General features: G+C 42.2%; 1 protein-coding gene across 1 annotated transcript in view; it reads left to right on the top strand.

Annotated features, from left to right (window-relative positions):
* Positions 1–20,565, top strand: part of LOC107121168 (transmembrane 9 superfamily member 2-like) — a 42,500-nt gene extending 21,935 nt beyond the window's left edge. Inside the window, exons 12-17 of the mRNA XM_015424033.1 lie at positions 1,855–1,912; positions 5,853–6,012; positions 6,520–6,671; positions 8,580–8,691; positions 10,865–11,036; positions 19,964–20,565. Coding sequence (XP_015279519.1) covers positions 1,855–1,912; positions 5,853–6,012; positions 6,520–6,671; positions 8,580–8,691; positions 10,865–11,036; positions 19,964–20,031 — 722 coding nt within the window. The 3' untranslated portion in view covers positions 20,032–20,565. The remainder of the gene's footprint in view (positions 1–1,854; positions 1,913–5,852; positions 6,013–6,519; positions 6,672–8,579; positions 8,692–10,864; positions 11,037–19,963) is intronic.
* The last annotated feature ends 1,753 nt before the right edge of the window (positions 20,566–22,318 follow it).

Raw genomic sequence — 22,318 nt, 5'->3', positions numbered from 1 at the left:
AGTGACTCACAGTTGAAGTTATCAAGTCCTGAATTTTATATTGACCTGAAATCAGCAGCAGATTTATTGAACTAAAGTCATGTCATCAGTAGGTCAATTTTACTTTGTAACAGGGCTGGCAGATATTAAACACAGATCTGTAGATGACATGGGGTAGTGGTTCAAAATCTCTATTCAGCATTTATTGCGTTTCTTAGCCCCTTCTGCTTTGTAGAATGCAAATTGTAGTGAACTTTGCCAAGGTTATAACGAGGGCAGGAAAGATAATAGGCTGTGATATAGAGATGTGATGTCTATAACAAAGTCTCTCCCCCCCTTTCTGCATTGTGGTGCCTAATCTGCCCATGACCCTTTGGCAATTGCTGTGAAACCTACATGTTTTTAAAAACAACTTGTAATGAAACATTGGAATGTAGGATGCAGAGAGAGTTTAAATACATTTGTTGGATTATGGTAAATGATTGTGAGCTGGATATTGGCTCCATTCGAATTTTGGCAGAAGAATGTAACTCATGTCCATTTGCTGGGGTTTAGTTCTATTTCACATTCTCTTAAGTAGATTAGATTCAAAGTCTAACTGCATGTTACAAACGGCACGAGTTCACCACAGGGATTTGCAGTTATATTAAATAATAATAATAATAATACTTTCCATTTATTAATCGCTTTCCCCAGTGGGCTCAAAGCGATGTACAGTTACTCAGTATAGACAGGGGACTAACAATGTTTGTAGGGGATAGGGAAGACAACATATATTCATTTTTAATTGCATGCGCTGTCACTGCCTGGTATAGACGTCTTTCTGCCTTGGCTCCATCGTTTTTCGCAGGGCTGCTTGTTGGCCAGGCTTCAGGACCCGTATGTCAATCGCCACACTGCCACCGCCTGGCTGGAACATCCATTGCAGGGATTCTTTCATAGCCCAGAAGCTGTTTCGCCTTCCAAGCCTCGACCAGGAGGTCCGACCGTCAGCTAACACCCTCCCACAAGGGAGATTGGCATGCCCACCCTCTCTAAGGAGTGGTTCCCATTTTATCTACTCGCCGAAGCTTTCGAATTGCTGGGTGGACGATGAGCTGGGGACAACAGGCTGGCTGCTCACACCAGCGCGGGGCTTGAACCAACACAGTTCAGATGTTAAGACAGTGGGATATACCCACTGTGCCACCGCTCCCTAAATCTGCTATTCCGAGTGGCAGCCAATAAATAAATGTGCAGCAGGATCCAGGTTGCATCAGGATTGCTGCACAGGAGAAGGAGGAATTCTTGTCTTCTCCTTGTGCTGTTTTTGATGTCTGAAACAGCCTAGGGGCCACAGGTGGACCACTTTTTTTTCTCTGTGGGGAACCAGCACATGCACTCAGTGCACATGTTGGCTCCCAATGGAGCAAACAACACTGCCCTCCCACCGTTCCCTTGGACTGTTTCAGCTGCCTAAAACAGCCAAGGTGAGAAGGCAGAAATTCCTCCTCCTCCTGTACAGTGGTCCTGATATGAATCAAATTCTGCTGTGCATAATTCTGATGAGTTAACTACTAGGAACTAGCAACTACAGTATAGTTGCAAGTTCTTGTCGTGAACTCGTGTAGTTCATAATATCTGGTTAGCTTCACAGACGGGTTTGTTCCGAAGCAGTAGAACAAATTTAGAGTCCAGTAGCACCTTTAAGACCAGCAAAGTTTTATTCAAGATATTTTGGTATTTGAAAAAGTGTGCATGCACATTGAAGATCATACCTTGAATAAGATGGGTTTGTTATAATTTTTGTGCTAGTTTGCTGTAATGTTATCAAGACTGTCTTTAATTTCCACTTTTTGTAAATGTGCATTGAATATTCTTTTCCTTATTCCTCAGCATTCAGAGGTGAAAAATGGAAGACAAATGTATTGTTGACTGCTCTGTTGTGCCCTGGGTAAGTATTCTCTTCTCCCTCACTCACTCACAATGCATGCCACAGCAATTTTCCACATTGTTGTACTTGAAATTTGTCTAATATGCACATGTGCTTCTGTTACTTACTGCAACATAACAGCCACTGTTGTGGGGATGGTTTGATCCAGTTATGCATGTACATGTCCTATTTATATGTGAGTATACATATAGCTTTTAACTGTAGTGCCATGTATAGGGATGGGCACAAGATGGGAAAATGAAGTTTGGTTCGTGGTTCGTGGTTCGTGGCTGAACCCTGAACTGAACCACGAACCATGAGGCTCGTTTATGAACTGAAGTGGTTTGTGTGGTCTGTGGCCCTGCAAACCCCATTGAAAGGGACCACAGTAGCAAGCCAAAGCCAGCTCTGGGAAAGCACTTCACCCCTTCCATTTAAACCCTCCTTTCTGCTCCCTGCAGCTTTTTGCAGGAAGCAGAAAGCAGGGCCATTTAGGCCTCCTTCCTACTCCTTGTGAAAAGCTGCAAGGAGCTAAAAGCAGGGTTTAAAATACTAGGAGCCATTTAAACCCCCCCCCCTTTCTGCTTCCCATGGCTTTTCCTTGGGATCAGAATGCAGGGCTATTTAACACATTTTCTGCTCCCAGTGGATAGCTGCAGGGAGCAGAAAGCAGTGGTGGTTTAAATGTCTCAGAGCCATTTAAACCAAACAGCTAAGTGGTGGAGAGCTCCCAAAATTGTGTCAAAATTCATGATAGTTCGTTCTGGTTCTTCAGTTCATGAACTCTGGTTTGCGAACCCTGAACAGGTCAAAATTCATGACAAACTTTGGTTCGTCAGCTGGTTTATGCCCATCCCTAGCCATGCATATGACTACATTTATTGGTGTTCTCTTTCATTATATTTAAAAAACCTCTTCTGTTTACAAGCTGACCTCTGTAAAGTCTTACGTAGTCATTCTTAAAAAGGTAATGATTTGGGACGCATCTTGCAGGAAGTTCTGCATGATATCTGGATTCCCTAGAGTCCAGTAGTACCTTGGTAGCACCTGCATAGTCCAGTATCATCTGCATAATCCCTGTTGAAATGAATAGGAGCAGTGTGAACATGAGTGTGCCAATGTTCTTCATGGTTTATTCAGTTTGGCCTTAGACCTCATTTCAGTAGTTAACTGCAGCCCTTATGTGGAGAAGTCTGCATAGAACTATTCCTACAGGAATATGCTGTCATCTTCCCTTCTTTTGTTCCCTTCCCCATTTCGACTGCCTCACATTCCTGAAATTTAGTTCAATGGAGAAGGAGATCTTCTCGAAGCAGAGAGCACACTTTCTCCTTTTCTTCTTCTTGCCAGTAGGGAAGGTATAAGTGACCAAAGTAGCAGCTCCAAAGGCTGTTAGTAGCTTGCTTGTGGCATAGGTAAAACTTTAACATGGTCTATTTATTGTCTTTAACCATAGCTCGATGTTGCACATGACTACCTTAGACATTGTCAGGTATTGGCTGCAAACCAGAGTATGGTTTGGTTTGCGAAGAACAGCTTGCATGGAGCAAACTATGGTTAAAGCAGTTTTCCGCAGTTGCTCCAGTGTGTCTTCTTGCAGGGTAACAAGTGTGTCTTGCTGGTGGGAGCAAGCATTGTTAATGCTCACTGTGGTTAAGGGTTGTCTGGACTCAAAACTGTTTCAAACTTGATAGAGGTATTTCTTTCAAAATTAAAAGCGAAAAGAATCAGCAGACAGTGATGCATATGTAATGTTGGTGAGGCAAAAGGAAGTTATGGGAATCTACACTCACACAGTGTCTTGTTTAAACCATGCAAAACAACTACATGCCATGTGCCCCTAACCCTGTGTGGCACAGGCAGCTGCTTTGCTCAGATACTACCTCACTTTAAATAACACTCCGTGCAAGTGCAAAGTCCTATCAGTAAGTCTTTTGGATTGCCAACATCATGTTTAAAATTGGGCCGTGGATAAACTTTGGGAGTGTTGGGGGGGAGGGGAGAAATAGCCTCCAATTTTCTGTGGCCTCCTTTTTTTTTTTTTGTTCAATCCCTTAAGCCCCAACCAGAACTGCTTTGTGTTTCCTGCTGCCATCTACATACTACCTCGTAGGGCACAAAATGCCATGCTGATAGCTTAAATTCCAGTATATAAATTCCACTTCATAGAAGTAGAATGATTGCCCAGGGGAAGGGGGAGGGGGGAGAGCACAAAATAAGAACAGATGTCTTGATTATGCTATGCTAGTTCAGCACATTTGCATAATGCCATAAACAGCCCAAGGCAATTATGTACTGTGGATTGATTTTGAGAATCTGAAGATGGGTAGATTCCCCCCCCCTTCCCCCTTTTTCTCTTTTTGGTGGAGTAATGGATTTGATAGCTTTCTTGGACAGAGCTTTAAAATAAAACAAAGTGCCCTCGTACACAATTATTATAGTTTACAGAGTGTTCATCTCATAAGAACATTGGAGAGCATTTGTTCTCTGAATGGCATTTCCAAAATATATTTGGCTTGGGTATGGTATCTTCCTAAGGCTTTAACAGAATTTCTTTTGGTCCAGTATTGCATAGAATGGATCTGCTTCTGACGGCATTGTAAATTTGGCTCTAAGAATACTTATGTAATGAGTCCCAGACTGCTGAGTGTGGCATTGCTATCCAATGAACAGAAGGAGCGTCAGCTGCACATAGTTGGTTTCAGAAGGGGTCAATGTTTTCAGTTGCCAGGCAATATTCTGCTGTAGTAAAATTATTGCTTCTTTATAATCAATGGGGTGTGCACAGATGATGCTTGGGGGAAATATGCATCTTCCTGTGGTGGGCTTTTATGTGTGCATGTTGATTAGGAGACAGTTTTCAAAACACTGGCAAATGTAGTCCATGGATTTCCTGGAAAAATCAGCACCCTGAGACCATGCTGGCCTCATCCTTGTCTCTTCTATTAGACCCAGCCCTGCGTTCATAGAACTAAAAGTTTTGATATAGTTTGTGGCTTCATAGCTTAATAACTTTGACAGTGGGGAATTTTACCATCTCTGCGTTTTCTACTTGTGCTGGTGCCATTCTGTAAAAGCCGAAGTATAAAACGCAAGTACCTTAAAAGTTAGTATGTGATCACCCAGCACTGATACCACTCTAAAATCTTGCAGAATAATAAGCAGGTTGTACAAGACTTGAGTTGTCTCACAGTGGAACTACAGGTCAGTGTGGTGTAATAGCTAGATCCACGTTCCAAGCCTACTCAGTCATGAAACTCATTTGAGTGACCTGGGTCAGCAAGCCTGTCTCAGCCTAACCCAATTCACAGGGTGCTTGTGAAGATAAAATGGTGGAGGAAAAACTGTTTGTGCCCCCCATCCTCTTTCAAGGAATGGCAAGATTAAAAAAAATACAGATAAGTAAAACGAACCAGGTGTATATTGTTAAATTACCTGCAAGGAAGCCTGATGGTAAACTAGATCTAATGTTAATGGATTTTGTGGATTGTGTTGAAGTACCCCTGAATTTCTGTTCCAGTACTAAAATTTTAGTGCTATTTTTAGTGAACCTAGAGCCAACACCTGTTCTGCAATGGAGATAGTAGATTTTCTCACAATGGCTTGCTTTTAGTCGTTTTCCACCAATTCAGAATATTATTTCTGGAATGATTAAAGTATTCTTGCAATGACTATAACTTTTGTTAGCTAACATCGTACTGATCTCTAGCACAATTCTTGTGCAAAATTGATGTGTTGCTTGCTACTAAGGGAAATTCAGTGTTGTGGTGAAGAAATGGGATGAGGTTATCTCCAATGGTCACCATCCATGGTGGTGGTGATGCCTTCTTGTCTTGGCCTGAAAGTTCTCGGGCTGCAAACAAGATCCCATGTGCTACAGCAAAGTAATTAGAGAGCTTCGTGTTAGCTCTAAACTTACCCTGGAGTGGTTTCATGTTTTGTTTTTTATTTCTCCCCCCAGAGTTGTTTTTGCTGACTTCTTCATCATGAACCTTATCCTTTGGGTTAAAGGGTCATCAGCTGCCATCCCTTTTGGCACACTAGCTGCTATCCTGGCCATGTGGTTTGGAATATCTGTCCCATTAACTTTTATTGGTGCATACTTTGGATTCAAGGAGAAGGTAGGTTGGAAATACAATTATATATTTGTTTGATTTTTCTTTCTTGAATGCAAAACACATTTGCTCCTGGAGATATATTTGCTGGGCTTGCTGCAGCTTATAATGGTTAGCTGGTATAGCAGCAGAACCATCTAAGGAATGGGTTGAAGACTTTGTGAACTTTATACCTCCTGCCTGCTCAGTCGTCTGGCAGTGCCATGAAGAATGGCAGTTTAGGCTAATTTAATTGTACTTTGCAGGGGGGGGGAGTGGTTTGCATTAAATTATTTTAATATCATTGCAAGCTAACCTTGGATGCCAGTGTTGATAGAAGGGTGGGATTGAACTGTTCCAAATCAATACATGAAAATTAATTGACACTGCAGACATAATATTCTCAAATATAGAAATATATTATGGCATAGTTCAAGTTACTGCCGCTTTCTGTCTGCCCCGCCCAGTTCTTTATCTTACTGCTTTGTTGGTTTGGGGAATTTACCCTGTTGACTTGTCAATGTCTCTCCATAGCCAATCGAACACCCAGTGCGCACAAACCAGATTCCTCGACAAATCCCGGAGCAATCCTTTTTCACAAAGCCTCTTCCGGGTATCATCATGGGTGGCATCTTGCCCTTTGGATGTATCTTTATTCAGCTCTTTTTCATTCTGAACAGCATTTGGTGAGTGAGAAACCTTCGTGTTCTGAATGATTAATTCCCAAGCTATGTCCCAGGATGCACCTGATCAGAGGTGACTGCCTGTTGCATGATTTAGTTGCCTTGGGCTTGACCCTGTTTCATGAGCTTCTGCTGGGGTTGGCTAATTCCTTTTTACCTATCTGCATTCCTACCTGCCTTTTTGCACCAAAAGCTTAACACATGAAACTGCTTCATACAGAGTCAAATGATTTGTCCATCTAGCCCAGTATTGTTTACTGGCAGCAGCTTTCCAGGGTTTCGTGCAGAGAAAAGTGCAGCTGAGAGCCAAGAGCTTGCATTGTGAACAAAGAACATAATAAGCGCTTTATTGGATTAGACTAGCATTGGACCAGCCTGTTTCTTGCAGTGGCCAACTACCCTTGGAAAACTTACAAGCCGGGCATAGAAGCCAAAGCCTCCCTCTGTTTCCTCTTAAGCTGCATTTGGGTATACTGCTCCTGAACATGGAGGCTTAATTATGCTTTGGAATTAATAGCCATTGATGGACTTGTCTTCCCAAGAATTTGTCTTGTTTCCCTTTAAAGTTGTCTAAACTAGTGGCCATCACTCCATTTTATGGCATCAATATTCCACAAGTTAATTATGTGTTGTGTGAAGAAATACTTTCCTTTTACTATGCTAGATCTCATGCTGATTCAACTTCATTGGGTGCCCCTGAGTTCTAATGTTTTAGGAGAAGAAGAAAAAGTTATTTCTCTGTCCAAACTATGCATACTCTTAAACTTCTTTTTTTTCCAAACTGAAAAGCCCCAAGATACTTCATGAACAAGGTGAACTTGAAACAGGGGGCTGACTAGTTCATGGTTCATTTCCTTAACTACTATGCTAGTCTAGTTCTCAGAAAAAATTATCTGATCACAGCTGATGTGTATTGCAGCAGAGCAGGAGAATTAAGTCTGTTGCAAAAATAGACATGATGTGCACATGGGTTGAAGGACAGTGGAGGAAAAACCATGATAGCAAGAGAGAGAATCAAAGGTTATGGGTTTTCAGACTCATACCCTAATTCTTATGGCATTAAATACATCATGAATACATCATGAGGCACCCAGGTGGCAGGCCAGAACTTGCTGCCTTCGTCTCCCTTCTTAAAACCCACTTTACCATGAAACTGCAGGATGTGTAACGGGACTATAAAACACATGTTCTTCCCGTTGTTTTTGCCTCCTCTCACTCCCCTTGCTTTGTTTACTCCCTCATGTTGAATTTTAGAGTATGGATGTCAGGATCAACAGCAAGCAGGTCCAAACACACTCCTCGGAAAAGGCTATGTTTTATTGGAATACTGGTCTTTTGCCAAGTGGTACAGGTACATTGTCAGGAATAACAATTAGTGCAAGGGGCTCAATACATATACTCTGCTGCTTCATCTAGCTAAGCAAATGAAATCCAAGCACGCGCAGGGGAAATTTCCCGGCGGGACATTACATCATGAACGGGAGACTCTCCCCACCCCCCTGAGAGCAGAAATATTCACACCAATAGTGGAATTCAAGCCCTCCCTTCCCTTCAAGTTTACACTGATAGCGCTGTCTGGCGGAGCCAGTTCGCACGGGGGGGAAAGAGCGCCTCCCTTATGTTACCCACGGTAGCTAAGCAAAGCAAACATGTGCGGCTGCGCAAAAGTCGGGGACGAAAGTAAACAAAGAAAGCATGGCAGCTAGCTGACATTGGAGCCCTCAGGACAGGGACCGATCTTCTCAAACTCCGTAAAGCATCCTGCATGTGGACTGTGCCATAAAAATCAAATAATAGTAGCTCTTGTGCTATCACCCATAATCCTCTTTTAAATCTTCACAGTGATGACTCTGGATACTTGATTGGGAGAGAATGAAATGCATATCAACAGAGTGTGTTCTGTCATTCTAGGTCCCACCAAATGTACTACATGTTTGGCTTCTTGTTCTTAGTGTTCATCATTCTTCTGATCACGTGTTCAGAGGCAACGGTCTTGCTGTGCTATTTCCATCTATGTGCTGAGGTAAACAGACGTCTCCTTTCTTTGCCAAGACCAGTGTGTTGCTGGATGGATTGGCCAGCTGGTGGCTTCAAAAGAGCTGAGCCACATCTGCAAGTTACTGGTCCTCCAGCACTGAGCCATATTGGAGAGATATGTGGTGCCATTGCTTCCAGCTGTGCAGAAGTTCACTGCTTTGATAGAAAAGCGGGTGATGCTATGCTTGAAAAGGCAGGATGGTCCTTTCTATGTAATAAGTGGCTTGGTTGTGGCCAGCTGTTTGGGGGGGGAGCACTTCTGCATCCTGGCAGAAGACCAAGATGCTAAAGGGGGAAGAGAAACTGAGATTTTTCTGTTTGCCATTGCCAGTGAGACAGACTGCTGCTGTTCCAGAGCCAAATCAACTTTTCTTTGTACCGTCAAGATGCGGTTGTATCTGTATACCAGCTGGAACATTAAAAAAAAAAAAAAAAAAGCACAGGGTGGGCTCTTGGCTGCATTTGCCATCTTTGTTTCTGAGTTTCAGAGTTGAATGCCATCATGAAAATGGCTTATTGTTGAGGACTGGGTCTCTCAACTAACTGTACTACTGAGATACAAAATTTGTGCACAGGTTTTGGTGTCCTGAGAATCTCTGCTGTTCCTTAAGGAAAGAAAGGGGGCTAGCTGGACATAGGCCATCTGGGGCCTTCCAACATTCCTCTCTTCTTTCCCCTGCCCCTCCCTGGTCTTGACTACTTTGGAGGAAGTAGAACACAATTTGTATCATGCTCCTCTTAGTTGTGTCAGTGCCTGTGGGTCTAAAACCACACAAAAGAGTCAGATCCCATCAGGATATGGGAGATTACCCCAGAGGTCCGTGTGATGTGTCCTGCTTCTTAGAAGGAGCAATGCAGTTTTCTTCCACTCTGCTTTCTTCACTGCCAGATGCTTCTCCTACTGAGAAATAGGTAACAGTTGTGTCAGTGCCTGTGGATCTAAAACCACACAAAAGAGTCAGATCCCATCAGGATATGGGAGATTACCCCAGAAGTCCGTGTGACGTGTCCTGCTTCTTAGAAGGAGCAATACAGTTTTCTTCCACACTGCTTTCTTCACTGCCAGATGCTTCTCCCACTGAGAAATAGGTAATTGATCCAGCATTTCTGGTTGGGTGTGGGTCATTCTGTTATATTGTGACCTCAGCAGGTGGCCAACGATGCTGATGCTTGATTCTGGCCCCTGCAATACTTAGCAAATGCACATCCCTTAATGTGGAGATCTCCAATAGACATGTAGGAAGAATCTGTGTAGAAAGAGAATTAATACCTTATGGCTTAAGTGCCAGTTTGGTGTAGTGGTTAGGAGTGCGGACTCTAATCTGGGAGAACTGGGTTTGATTCCCCACTCCTCCACATGCAGTTGCTGGTGTGACCTTGGGTCACTTCCAAGTTCTTTCAGAGCTGTTGTCTCACCAGCAGTTCTCTCAGAGCTCTCTCAGCTCCACTTATCTCACAGGGTGTCTGTTGTGGGGGGGGGGACTGGAAAGGAGATTGTAAGCCACTCTGAGACTCCTTCAGGTAGTGAAGGGTGAGGTATAAATCCAATCTCCTCCTCCTCGAAATTATAATATATTCATATATTAGTTACATATTGCCTGCATCATATATAAAAACCATATTTAATTCGAAGAGTGCAAAATTTGGTGCATCCGAGGTCATTTTTCACAAATGGACTTTCAGCAAACCTCCATGCCAGTGTTTTCAAAACACTATCCTCTCACGTGCTTCCTTTTACCAGACTTTTTTTTGCATTCTTCTTTTTGTATTATCTTCTTTTTTAAATTAAGATCAGCTACACTGAATGAAGATATCCAAGACCCCATCACACCCCACGCAAATACGCTTTAAAGTTAGGAACACATTTTAAAAATTTTCTAGTAAATGTGGGTCAGGTACGTACCTGATTTTAAGCTCTTATTATCCACCCAAGCTTAAGAACAGGAACTCTTAGGCCAAGTGGCAGTTTTTCCCCATGGAAACTAAAATGAGAAATGGCAGTCTTAACTAAAATTGTTTTCCAGTAGGTCAGGGTAATTAGCAGAGGTATGTCCAAAGAAGAGTTGAAATAGGTCCTTTGGCTGTGCATGTAAGCTTCCATAGGTGACTGAGCAAAGGATAATTTTGCTTCTTAAATATTCTCTTTGTTTTCCTTCCAGGATTATCATTGGTGGTGGAGATCGTTCTTAACCAGCAGCTTCACAGCTGTTTATCTCTTCATCTATGCAGTTCATTATTTCTTCTCAAAACTTCAGATCACAGGAACTGCCAGCACTATTTTATACTTTGGATATACCATGATCATGGTTCTGATTTTCTTCCTTTTCACTGGTGAGTTCCAAGTAGTTGAGCAAACCAGGTTGGGAGCCTTGGTTTTGGATTAAGTTATGAAGTGACCTTTTGCTAATTCAGTGGTCAGTGTGCTTCAGTAATCTGAGGTCTTAGGCAAGGCTGTTTCCCAGCCCTCTTACCCTGAAGTCTTCTGACTGGAGATGGTAGGGGTTAAATCTGGGTCTTTCTGTATATCTGCCTTTAACTATGGACCCTTCTTCACATTTTTTAGCATTGCAGTCAAAGTTCCCCCTCCGTATGGCAGAGTGTAAGGTTAGAATTCGTGACACATTTAAAACACAAGAGCTTGTTCAGTGTTTTCCAGAGGAATCAATATGCATGTTCAGATGCCAGTAGTCAAGTGATGAACCTGTATATGTGGACCAGCCCTATAAAGTGTGTGTGTGTGTGTGTTTATGTATATGGGTTGGGTAACTCAGAAAATGAAACATATTACTGAGTTAGCTACCAAATAGTGCTACATTTTTTGCACTAATGATCTTTTTCATAGTTGTCTTTATGTTGCAGAAATAGTTTTTTCTTGTCTTCAAATGAAAGGAAACAAAAAGCAAGCAGGATTTAATCCCACACTTTTTAGAAACCAAATATGAGGATTGGCATGCTTCCAGCAAAGCCCCCATTTTTAAGTTCCAGCTCTGCAGGCAAGCTCCAGCTGTCCCCTGTAATTTACCCCAAATAAATTCAAAAGTTTTAATTTTGAACTAAAACAAATATGCTAATGCCTGTCTGGGTTTTAGCTGAGGTTAACTGCCATTCTGCCAATTTCAGTTTGACTTGCATGATGGAAATTGCTAGAATTAGAAATATCCTTTTCATATAGGAAATGATAATTGAAATTGTCATAACGGCTGCTGAAAGGGATTAAAATCTTCAGATATGTCTGCCCTGGTCTCTTTGATATGAAGGGCACTGAGGCCTAAATATGCTTTGGTGAAGTTTACGCCTGTGTGTTCTCTCATCAAGGCATTCTGACATCATGTTCTGATCCTCCAAGCCCTGACCTGGGAACATGTTGTAGGACTGCATGTTTGTTTTTCCTCTAACAGTTCAGTGATCCCAGTTTTGTACTCCCCGTGCCCCATCCCTTAGGAAGCAGACTACTGAAGTAAGGCTGGCCATAGATGGGCTGAGGAAGCACCACCTCTTCCTAGCAAGCACAGTGGTTTTGCTGGCTGACAGCAGAGCTGCACATTAGATGTAGGCCTGTGAGTCTTCTGGGGACTCTTTTTTTATTTACACAAAATGCAGCTGCTGAGGCTGTCAGTAGAAGGAGGAGACTGATGCTGGGAAGAGGCCTTTCTTAACCCTTTTCTATTCAGCATATTTCTTGCCTAAAGCATCCCACCAAGCTCTCTTGGTATTCTGTTGTAGGAAACAAAACTGGAGGCAAAAGCGGTGTGTGTGTGTGTGTGGGGGGATGTTATTGTTAGTCAGAAACTGGGATGAAGAGAAAGGAAGTCGATGAAGTCCTTCTCCACCAGCACCAGAGTGCCTAATAGGAATCTCAGATAGCATGTTCTTTTGCCCTGATGTGTTTTCTCTGTGGGATGACAGCGTATGGGAGGGGTTCATGTGGTTGCTATCTCCCCCTGCTTCCCTCGGTTCCTGATTGGGGCTGCCCCAGTAGCCCATGAGAGCAATGCAGGGATTGGCCAGGTTGGTCTACCATCACATGATCTCTCGCAATTACCTTTTTTTTTTGCCTGGTCCTAGCAATTTACAGTATGGATTTCAAAGTAATGATATGGTAAGTGAATGAGTATATTTGAGCAGGGGTGGGTTTGTTATTACCTCTTGTCTTATTGCTCTTGGACAGAAGAGAAAATGCTGCATTTAGTCTAAATGCATGGCAGTCCTGCACCCTCTATTTGGGTTCATCATTTTCACTTGTGAATTAATGCCATTTTCAAAACTGTGTTTTGATCTTCTGGATAAGTTGTGTTTAAAATTCCAGATTCTGAAACAACCACCACTGTGTGTGGATTGAAAGCAATATGATATATAGAGATGTTGAGCATGAAAAAAATAATATCACTCGGTTGCAGAATGCTTTCTGTTTTGCTTTCTTTCAGTGATCTCATGCTTAGAATTTTCATTTCTCCATTACATGAATATGTGAGGAGCTCAGTAGATTATGGGCAGTTACCTTACAAGGATCTTGGCTTTGGAAGTTGTAGTGATCCAAGGTTGTGGTTGTATTATTTTGTAAACACTTACTGTAAAAATGCACCTGATTAAACTTCAACATTTCCCACATTAACATGGGGTACACAGTTCCAGGATTGTTGCTGACCCTATATGTTACTAACTGTATTTTGTAAACACTTACTGTAAAAATGCAGCTGATTAAACTTCAGCATTTCCCACATTAACATGGGGTACACAGATCCAGAATTGTTGCTGACCCTATATGTTACTAACTACAGAATATTCAGAGGAGGTGGAAGGCAAAAGATCAAAGGGGAAATGGTGAGATGTTCGTTTGGGCATAATAAATGATTTCTGATGAGTTAGCCATCTTTCAGCTCTTGGAAAAAGAAAGCAACTTCAAACTCCAAATAACATCTTGCCTGCCAGTTTTGTGGCAGGTAAAATGTTCTGCAGAAGTGATAAGGGAAAAACCCACAATGAATCAGACTTTATCTATGATGGAATAGTAAGATGTCAGAGCACATAAAACAACAGCTACAGAATGACTGGTAGGAAAGGGTGCTCTGATTTTCATTGCTGTACTGAGGGCTGCTTATTTAGGAAAGACAAGTCTTAATTGAGCTACATATTTTTTGGGAAACATGCTCAAGATTTCCCAGTGCATTGCTGGGACCTGTCTCAAAGTACTGAACTGCACAATCAGCACTATCAGGCTTTATGTGCATTGCATGTGTATTGCTGGACTGTATTGCTGCAGATGGTAGGTTGGATGTTTGAGTGTCCCTCTGTAATTAAACAAGAACCCTCCTTTCATGAGAATGCATGTACATGTACACACCGTGTTAACATGTCCGTGGGGAGGGTGGTATATAAATCCAATAAATAAATAAGTATGAGGGAGACCATGTCATCCATTCAGCTCTAAGCCTTTTAAAAATATATTACGTGCAAGGCACATTTCTTTATAGGGGCTCCCAGTAATTTCCCACTCAGTTACTTATTGGGTCCATACTGCTTAGTTTCAGCAGTGCAGTTGACAGACTGTTCTTTTGTCTCTAAAACCCGACAGTCATTTATGTGGAGGAGCTCCATAGGTATTTGATTGTTCTATCAAACTACATATGGATAGCTGGTGCCTGGTGTGTCTGTGTGCTTTCTGTATTATGCCCTTTGCATTCTGCAGGTTGAATATAGATGGAGCACTGAGAACTAAGCTGGGACTAAAGCAGTGGCTAGTAAAATATTGCAGTTATTACTGCAAGAAAGGGCATTTTAGGTTATAGACTCTTTCAGAGTTTGTACTACAGTGATATATATTCTACAGTAAAGGGGGTTAGGAATTGGACAAGATTGCCATAGTGTGAATTAGCTACCAAATGTGTGCTGTTTTTTTCAGTTAGCAAATGTTTTCATGTGTCAGTATGGGAACAGCCAATTCTCTTTGTTAAACCCACTCCCTAAAAAGCGTTTGTATTTACATTGCTGGATGAACCGTTGTTTCATGCATTAAATCAGATCCATTCTTTAATAATGTGCCATGGAAAATAGGATCTTCAACCAATCACAAAATGGAGTTGAGTGGTCAAATTAACTAAAATCCAGCATTTTGACTTTTTTGCTCTTCCTCCTGAAATAGAAAACATTTTAAAAACTCCTTTACCTGTACAACCACTGATCATCCATTCTAGTGTCTTACCTGATAAAATCCCAGCTTTGTGCATAGTATAAGAAGCTATCTTGCAGTTATAACGTGACCCAGAGGTAGTTTCCCCTACACAGGTAGTAGTGGTGATCAAAGGAACTGTTCTTTTGATAAAAAGAGTAAACTTTTCTGACTTTGCATCAGCCAAAGTGTGCAGAGTAGTCTTTTCGTAGATGCCATAACTTTTAAGAGAAGAGCCTTGATTTACAATTTAACATCTGTATGAAATTAGAGTTGCTGATAAAAAATAATGGAAGTAGCAAGGAATAAGACCATACTAGCTACACCATAATATATTAAAAATACATACAGTTCAGCTCCATCTCTGATTTTATTGTTTCAAGCTGTTATAAAAAGCAAGCACTTCTCTATAAACTTATCTGGTTGCTTATTAGAGTTTCTTAAACTTCTACACCAGTGAGTCAATTTAAACCTATTAGCTAACTCTTAAATCCAAACTATCCAATAATTTATAGAAATAAGTTCTTGTGATTTCCAGCACATAGCAATATATTCTTGTTGCTGCTGTATCACATACCACATTGTTTAAATAGCACAATGACCAGATCAATGGATCCAAAGGTAGTTTACAGCCAGTTAAGATCTGAGACTTGAAACATAAAAGGTTAAATTATTGGACAGGTCCATAAAATATGTATTAAATCTGCCTGTCTTGAAGTGTATCTCCAGCAGACATTAGAATATGTTGTATAAATGTGTACTAATCTGCATTATGAGCTAAAAAATCCATTTATAATTTTCATCACCAAAGCAGACACTTGTAGTTTATGAACTGTCTGTAATAAAATGACAAGGGGCTCAATCGCCAATACAATTGCTTATCAGATATTTATATGAGATACAATCGTCATTCAGCACACCATGTCTTACATTGTCTGTCCAAGTTGAACTAATTCAATTCGTGCTGTTTTGTGTTTCTCTTTATAATCTGTAATTATGATATTTCTTATTAAGTAAACAATTTGGCTTGATCTTATATTGGTATTCCACCCACAAAGCATCACTTCAGCATTCACATACACTAAAATTTGATATCAATTAGAGATCACACTTATTTGATGGATTCAAAAGAATACAGAAAAATCTTGCTGCATTAGAGGGTCCATCAAGTCCAGCATCCCTTTTCTCACGGTCACTAACCAGGTTATTTCGAAGAACTCACAAGCAGCATGAATGCAGTAGCCCTGGGCCCCACCCTTGCACTATCCTGGGGCATGGAGATTCCATTTAGCTATTATAGCTGATAGCCACTGATCTATTCTAGTCTATCTTGTGAGTGAATTCCACTGTTCAGTTATGCATTTTGTGAAGAAGTAATTTTTGTTTTCTGTCCTGTATCTGTTGCTCATCAACTTGATTGGGTGACCAATTTCTAGTGTTATGGGTAGAGAAATACATACATATATCTTTATGTGTTGTTACCTGTGTGTAGAAAGAGAGTTTTGCAAAATATTGTGTTCCCAAAATAACACAGATTGCCAGAGTCTGGGTGAAGCACGCTGGTTCTTCACTGATGTTTTCAATTATTTCTTTGCTTAAACTAATTGATGACAGGTTTCAGTGTCAGTAAGCACTGCTAAGCTGCAACAGCCCAAAAGAGGCTTAGTAAGTTTCCTTCCAGTTACTACCGTATCACTAGATCACCAACTCATGTTTGCTTGAAGGAGATCTTGGTTTGCTCTGATGGAATCTTATTCTTGATCGTGCTGGACCTCTTTCAAGCCATGCCAGTTTTGAGTCCGAAGTGTACATTGAAGAGTATGTCTTTGTATTATTCTGCCAGTAGGATCTGTAGACTTGTGTCTTGTTTAAAGTCCCCTTCGTGTTTGAAATTAGGATACTGCTGAATTTCATCAGCACACCATTTCAGTTTGAAAATCTGTTTTCATTTTTTGCTCCTTTCTTGTGTGAACTGAGTCTGTTGTTTACTTTTACAACATCTCAGTTTCCTCGAAGCAAAATTTCCCCCATTCACTGCATAATGTCTTTGCATTAATTGTGTTAAAATGACATAAAAGTAACGAAACAAGTTGGGAACACAAGGAATGAAAACAGACGAAACAGTTATATGGTGTGCTTCAGTTTTATAATGTAAATGCTCGCAGACCAATGAGAACCATCCTGTTGGAAACTCTGGTAATGTGGGGCAGCAGGAGATTGGCTACCAGAATGGCAGTCTATGCCCACCACATGGGAAGGCAGGAAGGGGTGACCCTAGAGAGTCTGATTCTTTTCCCTATGTTTGTGCTGGGGAATGAGGCACTGTTGTTACCCACCTACAAAGACTGCTTATGAGAGGAGAGTTGTTACCCACCTACAAAGACTGCTTATGAGGCTGGCTGGAGAGGAGAGAGAGCGTCACCCAAAGGGCCTTGGGGGTGCTTACTGCATATGCAGTGTGGGAGTTCAGAGGACGTCCTCCCTGGTTGCGTGTCGAAGGGCAAGGGTGGGGAGTTGACAGCTCAGGCTGGCCTGGAGATCCTTGTGAGTAGACTTACCAGGTGCTCACCCAAAGGTTTGCCCGCTGCTTTAAAGGAGCTCAGTGGAAGTGAGAGAGTGTAGAATCGTCAGCCTCCTTCCATGAGGCTCCGATGGGTCTCTTTGCCTAGCCTTTTACTTTTTTCCCTTCCTTTTAGTTAATTCTGAGCTTTGCACTAACCAGTTAAAACAGAAGAAGTAACCAATGCTAACAAATCCCTGTAACATCTGCTTTCACAAATTTAACAACTGCCCTCAAAAATGTTGGAGTTGCTGTTCTGCGCATCCACATTTTATAGTAGCCTCTCTTTCTGAAATGGTCAGTTCATTTGTTCTGCTACCTGCCTCACTGTTTGCTCTTCAGAGTGTACCAAACACAGCGGTCGCTATAAGTCTTTGGGTTGAGTAGGATAGGTTCAGTTCTGACATGGATTCCCAAAAATGTGGTACTTTAGCATCCAGCCATGGAAATCCTTTTTACAGCCCTAGAAGTTAAAAAATGGACAAAGATAAGGAGGAGGATACCAAGAAAATGAGAAATGAGGATTCCAAATGCAAGACTGGGGGGGGGGGCATGAAGGTCGCAGGAGTGCCACACACAGTAGGGAGGAGTGAGAATTGACCGTAAACTGGAAAGACTTTGAGATGTCAAGCCCATAAAGGAATTAAATTCCTTTTGTGGCTGGCGTATGATCTCCTATCAAGCACGGTAAATCTGCCGTCCCCCCACTGTTTGAGAGGATGATAGCTGCAAACCCAGAGGAAGAGGGTAATCTGCAGAAGATAATAGCAGGCTGTGGGAAAAAGCCTTAACTAGAAAGAGAAGTGGCAATATTGGAGACTGGAGGAATAAGCCAGGTGTATAGTGTGGAGGGGAGGGAGAAGTGGGGGAAGCTTCTTCATTTTATTTCCTCTGCAAAGATGTCTTTTCATCAGTTGCAACTATTAAGTGACCAAGCCTCTGGGGTTTTTAAGAAGGCAGCATATTTCTAATGAGTCTAGTCTTCTCTCCATTAGTTGGCTCTTTAGGAGATGGTATGTAGGAGTAGCAGCTAGATGACAAACTATCGGTGATAGGAAATTAGAAGAAGTGGCTTGGGAGGAAACAAAGCATAATGGAGTGTTATGTGCATGGGCGTAACCAAAACTTCCAGCTCCCGTCCAAAGATCCACAAGAGCAGTACTGTTGGCAGAACACTGTCTCCTTCCTTTCATCCTGCTCCGTCCTCCACTGTTTCAAGAGAAGATTGATAACAATGAGTAAAATGGCCTACGTACAGCCTGAAAGACCATTACTAGTCTTCGCTTTCAGGAAACCCTAATAAAGATTCCCAAGTCCCCTCAAATTCAAAGAACCATAAGAAACACAACCTATATTTCCATGCTTTCTAATAGTATCTCTAGGCCCACTTCCATTCTTTTCCCTCTAGCCATTTGAATCCAGCCTTGTTTTGCATCAGAGATTCTGACCCGGGGTTTTGGCATGCTGCCTGAGTCTAAAGTGTACAACAGGAGAGGGGATTCCTCTGTCCTACAGGTTGGAGGAGGCAGAGAACTACTCCATGAGTGACTTTATTCTATAAGGCTACATAGAAAGTCCATGATGACTTGTTGGTGATTTAAATCTTGATCTCTCCCACCACCGGTTAGAGAGGGCAATGAGATGCAGCCACCTTGCTGGAGCTAAGCAGGACAGGGTCTGGTCAAGTGCCTAGATGGGAGACCACTTGAGAGTCCAGTGTAAAGTCACTATGATTCTCCATCCAGCAAGACAGGTGGGATATGATGCCATAATAAAACAAAACCCTCAGATTTGCACATTCTTTACTGTAGCTCAGAAGTTACTCTGGATAGAGAATTACAAGGATGTTTTCACCACTAAGCAATTTGAGATCTGTTGGAGCCACAGCGGTGTAGAGCCTAGATTCAAATCCCCACTCGGCTGTGAAACTCGTTGTGAGGATAAAGTGGAGGAAGGGAAGCAACATACGTGCTTTCTTGAGCTCCTTGGAGAAAGGGCAGGGTAAAAATACAATTGTCTGTGTGCACTTAACAGTGTGCCTTGGTTTGCTAGATTTTATTATTTTTCTAAAATTGTGTGTATGGGTGGCTGCAAGATTAAAATGAGATTTGATTCTTTTAGAACAAGTGTGGGCTAACTTCAGTCTTGTGCTGCCTCATTTGCTAGAATCCCTTTGGTGTGTGTGAAATTCTACAAAGATGAGCATTATGTAGCATTTCTCAACAATTAAAAGATAGCTGCTTTGGGTCCTGCTCAGGAGGCATGGATTATAACCATATTGAGTAACTGCTCTCTACTAAGTGAGGCAGGCCTGGGGCGGGGAAAGGGAAGAATCTCACCCCCATCCTATGATCTTTCCAGAAAACCCAACAGCTAGGAAGTTCTTGGTCCACCGGAAACTATTCCCCTGATCCACTTCTGGCTTGTCATTTATCTTTTGCCCACCCTTGTTCATGAGAGCCTGCTGTCTTTCAGGAGCTGTTTAACTTTTTTTGTGGATATTCTCTCTCTCTCTCTTTCTCTCTTTTTTAGGGACAATTGGATTCTTTGCCTGCTTTTGGTTCGTTAGTAAGATTTACAGCGTTGTGAAAGTGGACTGAGGAGTGTGCTCTTGAACATATCTTATGCGCTGCTGGATATTTTAAAACCATGTATTGAGAATAAACAATCACATCTTCAAAATAGTTAGAAATACAGAGTTTGCAGGCTTTAAATGGAATGGGATTGAAGAAACATGGGACAGTTCTGAAGAACTTGACTTGAATTGCATTTTACAAATGGCACATCCAAAGTTTTTTTAAAAAAATCTGAAGCTGAAAGAGCAACACCAGTTTGAACAACAGACGACAGTGTACATTACACATCCCCCCTGGGCTGAAGTTTATTGTGATTTGGTTACTTCTCTTTTTACACAATTACTTGATTATTCTGTCACAGTATAGGACCGTCCTGTAAAATCTAATGTAAAAATGTGACTTTTTTAACATTTAAAAAGTACAACTATACATAATATACTACATCCCCTTTGCAGGTAACCCGTCACCTTATACAAATGTGCAAGCGTTTAGTGTTTGTGCGGGTTCTGAAAAATACCATCTTCTTTGTTTTAAATAAAACTGCACATTTCCAGCCTGGTTGGTGTCTGGTTATTTCACAGGTTAGCTGCCTATAAAGCAGCAAATGTATTTTGTTTGTTGAACTCCCAGAGAGGCTTTGGAAATGGTAGAAGAGTCATGGTCAGGTACCTAATCAGTGGTTCCTCCATCCAGATTCCATTTTCTCAACAATTCTACTGCCTTTTACCAAGTGTTATTTCTTTGGCTACTGCACTGATGCGGCTGTATTTTTGATGGTGAACTCCTAAACAGTGAAGAGCTCCATAACGATTTGTTCAGACTGGCTAAAGGGACAGAATGGCAGTTCAGACTCAGTGGAAACTCAAGGTGGTGTCAGTGGGGACAGAGAGATCCCGAGAAGAACCCTTTTGCCCACGTTGGCTAACCAGGTGCCTCCAGGATGCCCACAATCAGGACGTGAAGGGAACAGCCCTAGCCTGTTGTTCTCCCACAGCAGTTGCTGTTCAATGGCTCTATGGTCTATAAATATGGAGGTTCTGTTAAACTATCATGACATATAACCATGGATAAACCTTATCCCCCATGAGTTTGCCTGTGCTCCTTGGGGTCATCATGATGTAAAGTTCACTGCGGGTGTCCACTGCATAGTTTGTGACAGTGAAATTCAAAATACACATGTTGGAAAAATATTAAGGAAAGGGTTTGTAAATAAAAAGCGTAAATCGTAATGCTGTTGCACAACTGTGTGCTGCAGTCACATCTAGAATACTGTGTGCTGTTCTGCATGGGTGTCAAGGTTTGAGGGTTTCTTGGGGCCGGTAGGAGGTTGGGGCAGCTCCAGGATGTCGGATTCATGGTCAGAGGGTCTTGGCAGGGCCTCAGACCAAAGGAACAGAGGGGGCTTCTTCGCCTGGGTCCTCATCTCCTCCACCTCTATTATGGGGTTTCCTTCTTTCTCAGTAACAGCCCCTGTCTGCATACAGGTTCGAGGATGATCCTCCTTGGCCTGCGCTCCTCTCTAAAATCTCCTTGCCCCGCACCTGCCCCTCCCTCCCTCCCTTCAGAGGAGAGCAGCCACAGGGCTAGCCAATTCCTCAATTGCATTGGTTCCACTCCACCCTTCTTCCTCCCGGTCTAGCCATCACTTTTGTGGATGTCATTTGCATCCTCCACTTCCTCCTCCTTTGGCTGCTGGTGTCCCTCTTACTGATTGTGCAGGGAGGATCCCCAGTCCCCCAGGATATCCCTTCTGTGGTCCTCCTTGTTTGTCTTGTCATTCCCCTTCCCTCTCCATCGCCTGGGGCCGAGCCCTCCCCTCCTGCCCTGCCCTGGGTCCTCGTAACACGTCTCCCAGTCCTCCCTGGCCACCTACCTGGACCTTGTGCTCCCTGGCTCTTTGCTCCAAGTTCAGGGGGGTTTGACAACCCCCTCCTGACTGTGGGCAAAACAAGGGCTTGGAGCAGCATTCCTATGAGGAAAAGCCAAAGCGTTTAAGGCTTTTTGGATAGTGAAAAACATTTTTTTTCAGTTCTATGAAAACTTGGGGTCACCCAAAGTATATACACCCAGCGTATATTTGTGGAGTTCATTACCACAAGCTATGGTGATGACCACTTGCACACATTAAAATGATACAAATCCATGATAAGATCTATAGCCATTATAGTTAAATGGAGCTGCCATATACAGAGGCAATATATCCCTTTGTACTAGATTATGTGACAACCGACTGGAGGGTCTGTGGAGAATCGTCACCTCTTTATACCCTGCTTGTGAACCTCCTTTGGCATGGCTGCTGGCAGTAGGATGT

The sequence above is a fragment of the Gekko japonicus genome, unplaced genomic scaffold (assembly GCF_001447785.1).
Source record: "Gekko japonicus isolate JY-2015 unplaced genomic scaffold, Gekko_japonicus_V1.1 scaffold575, whole genome shotgun sequence".
Lineage (NCBI taxonomy): Eukaryota > Metazoa > Chordata > Lepidosauria > Squamata > Gekkonidae > Gekko > Gekko japonicus.
Note: the sequence above shows the minus strand (reverse complement) of the source record. Positions and strands in the feature narration are given on the sequence as shown.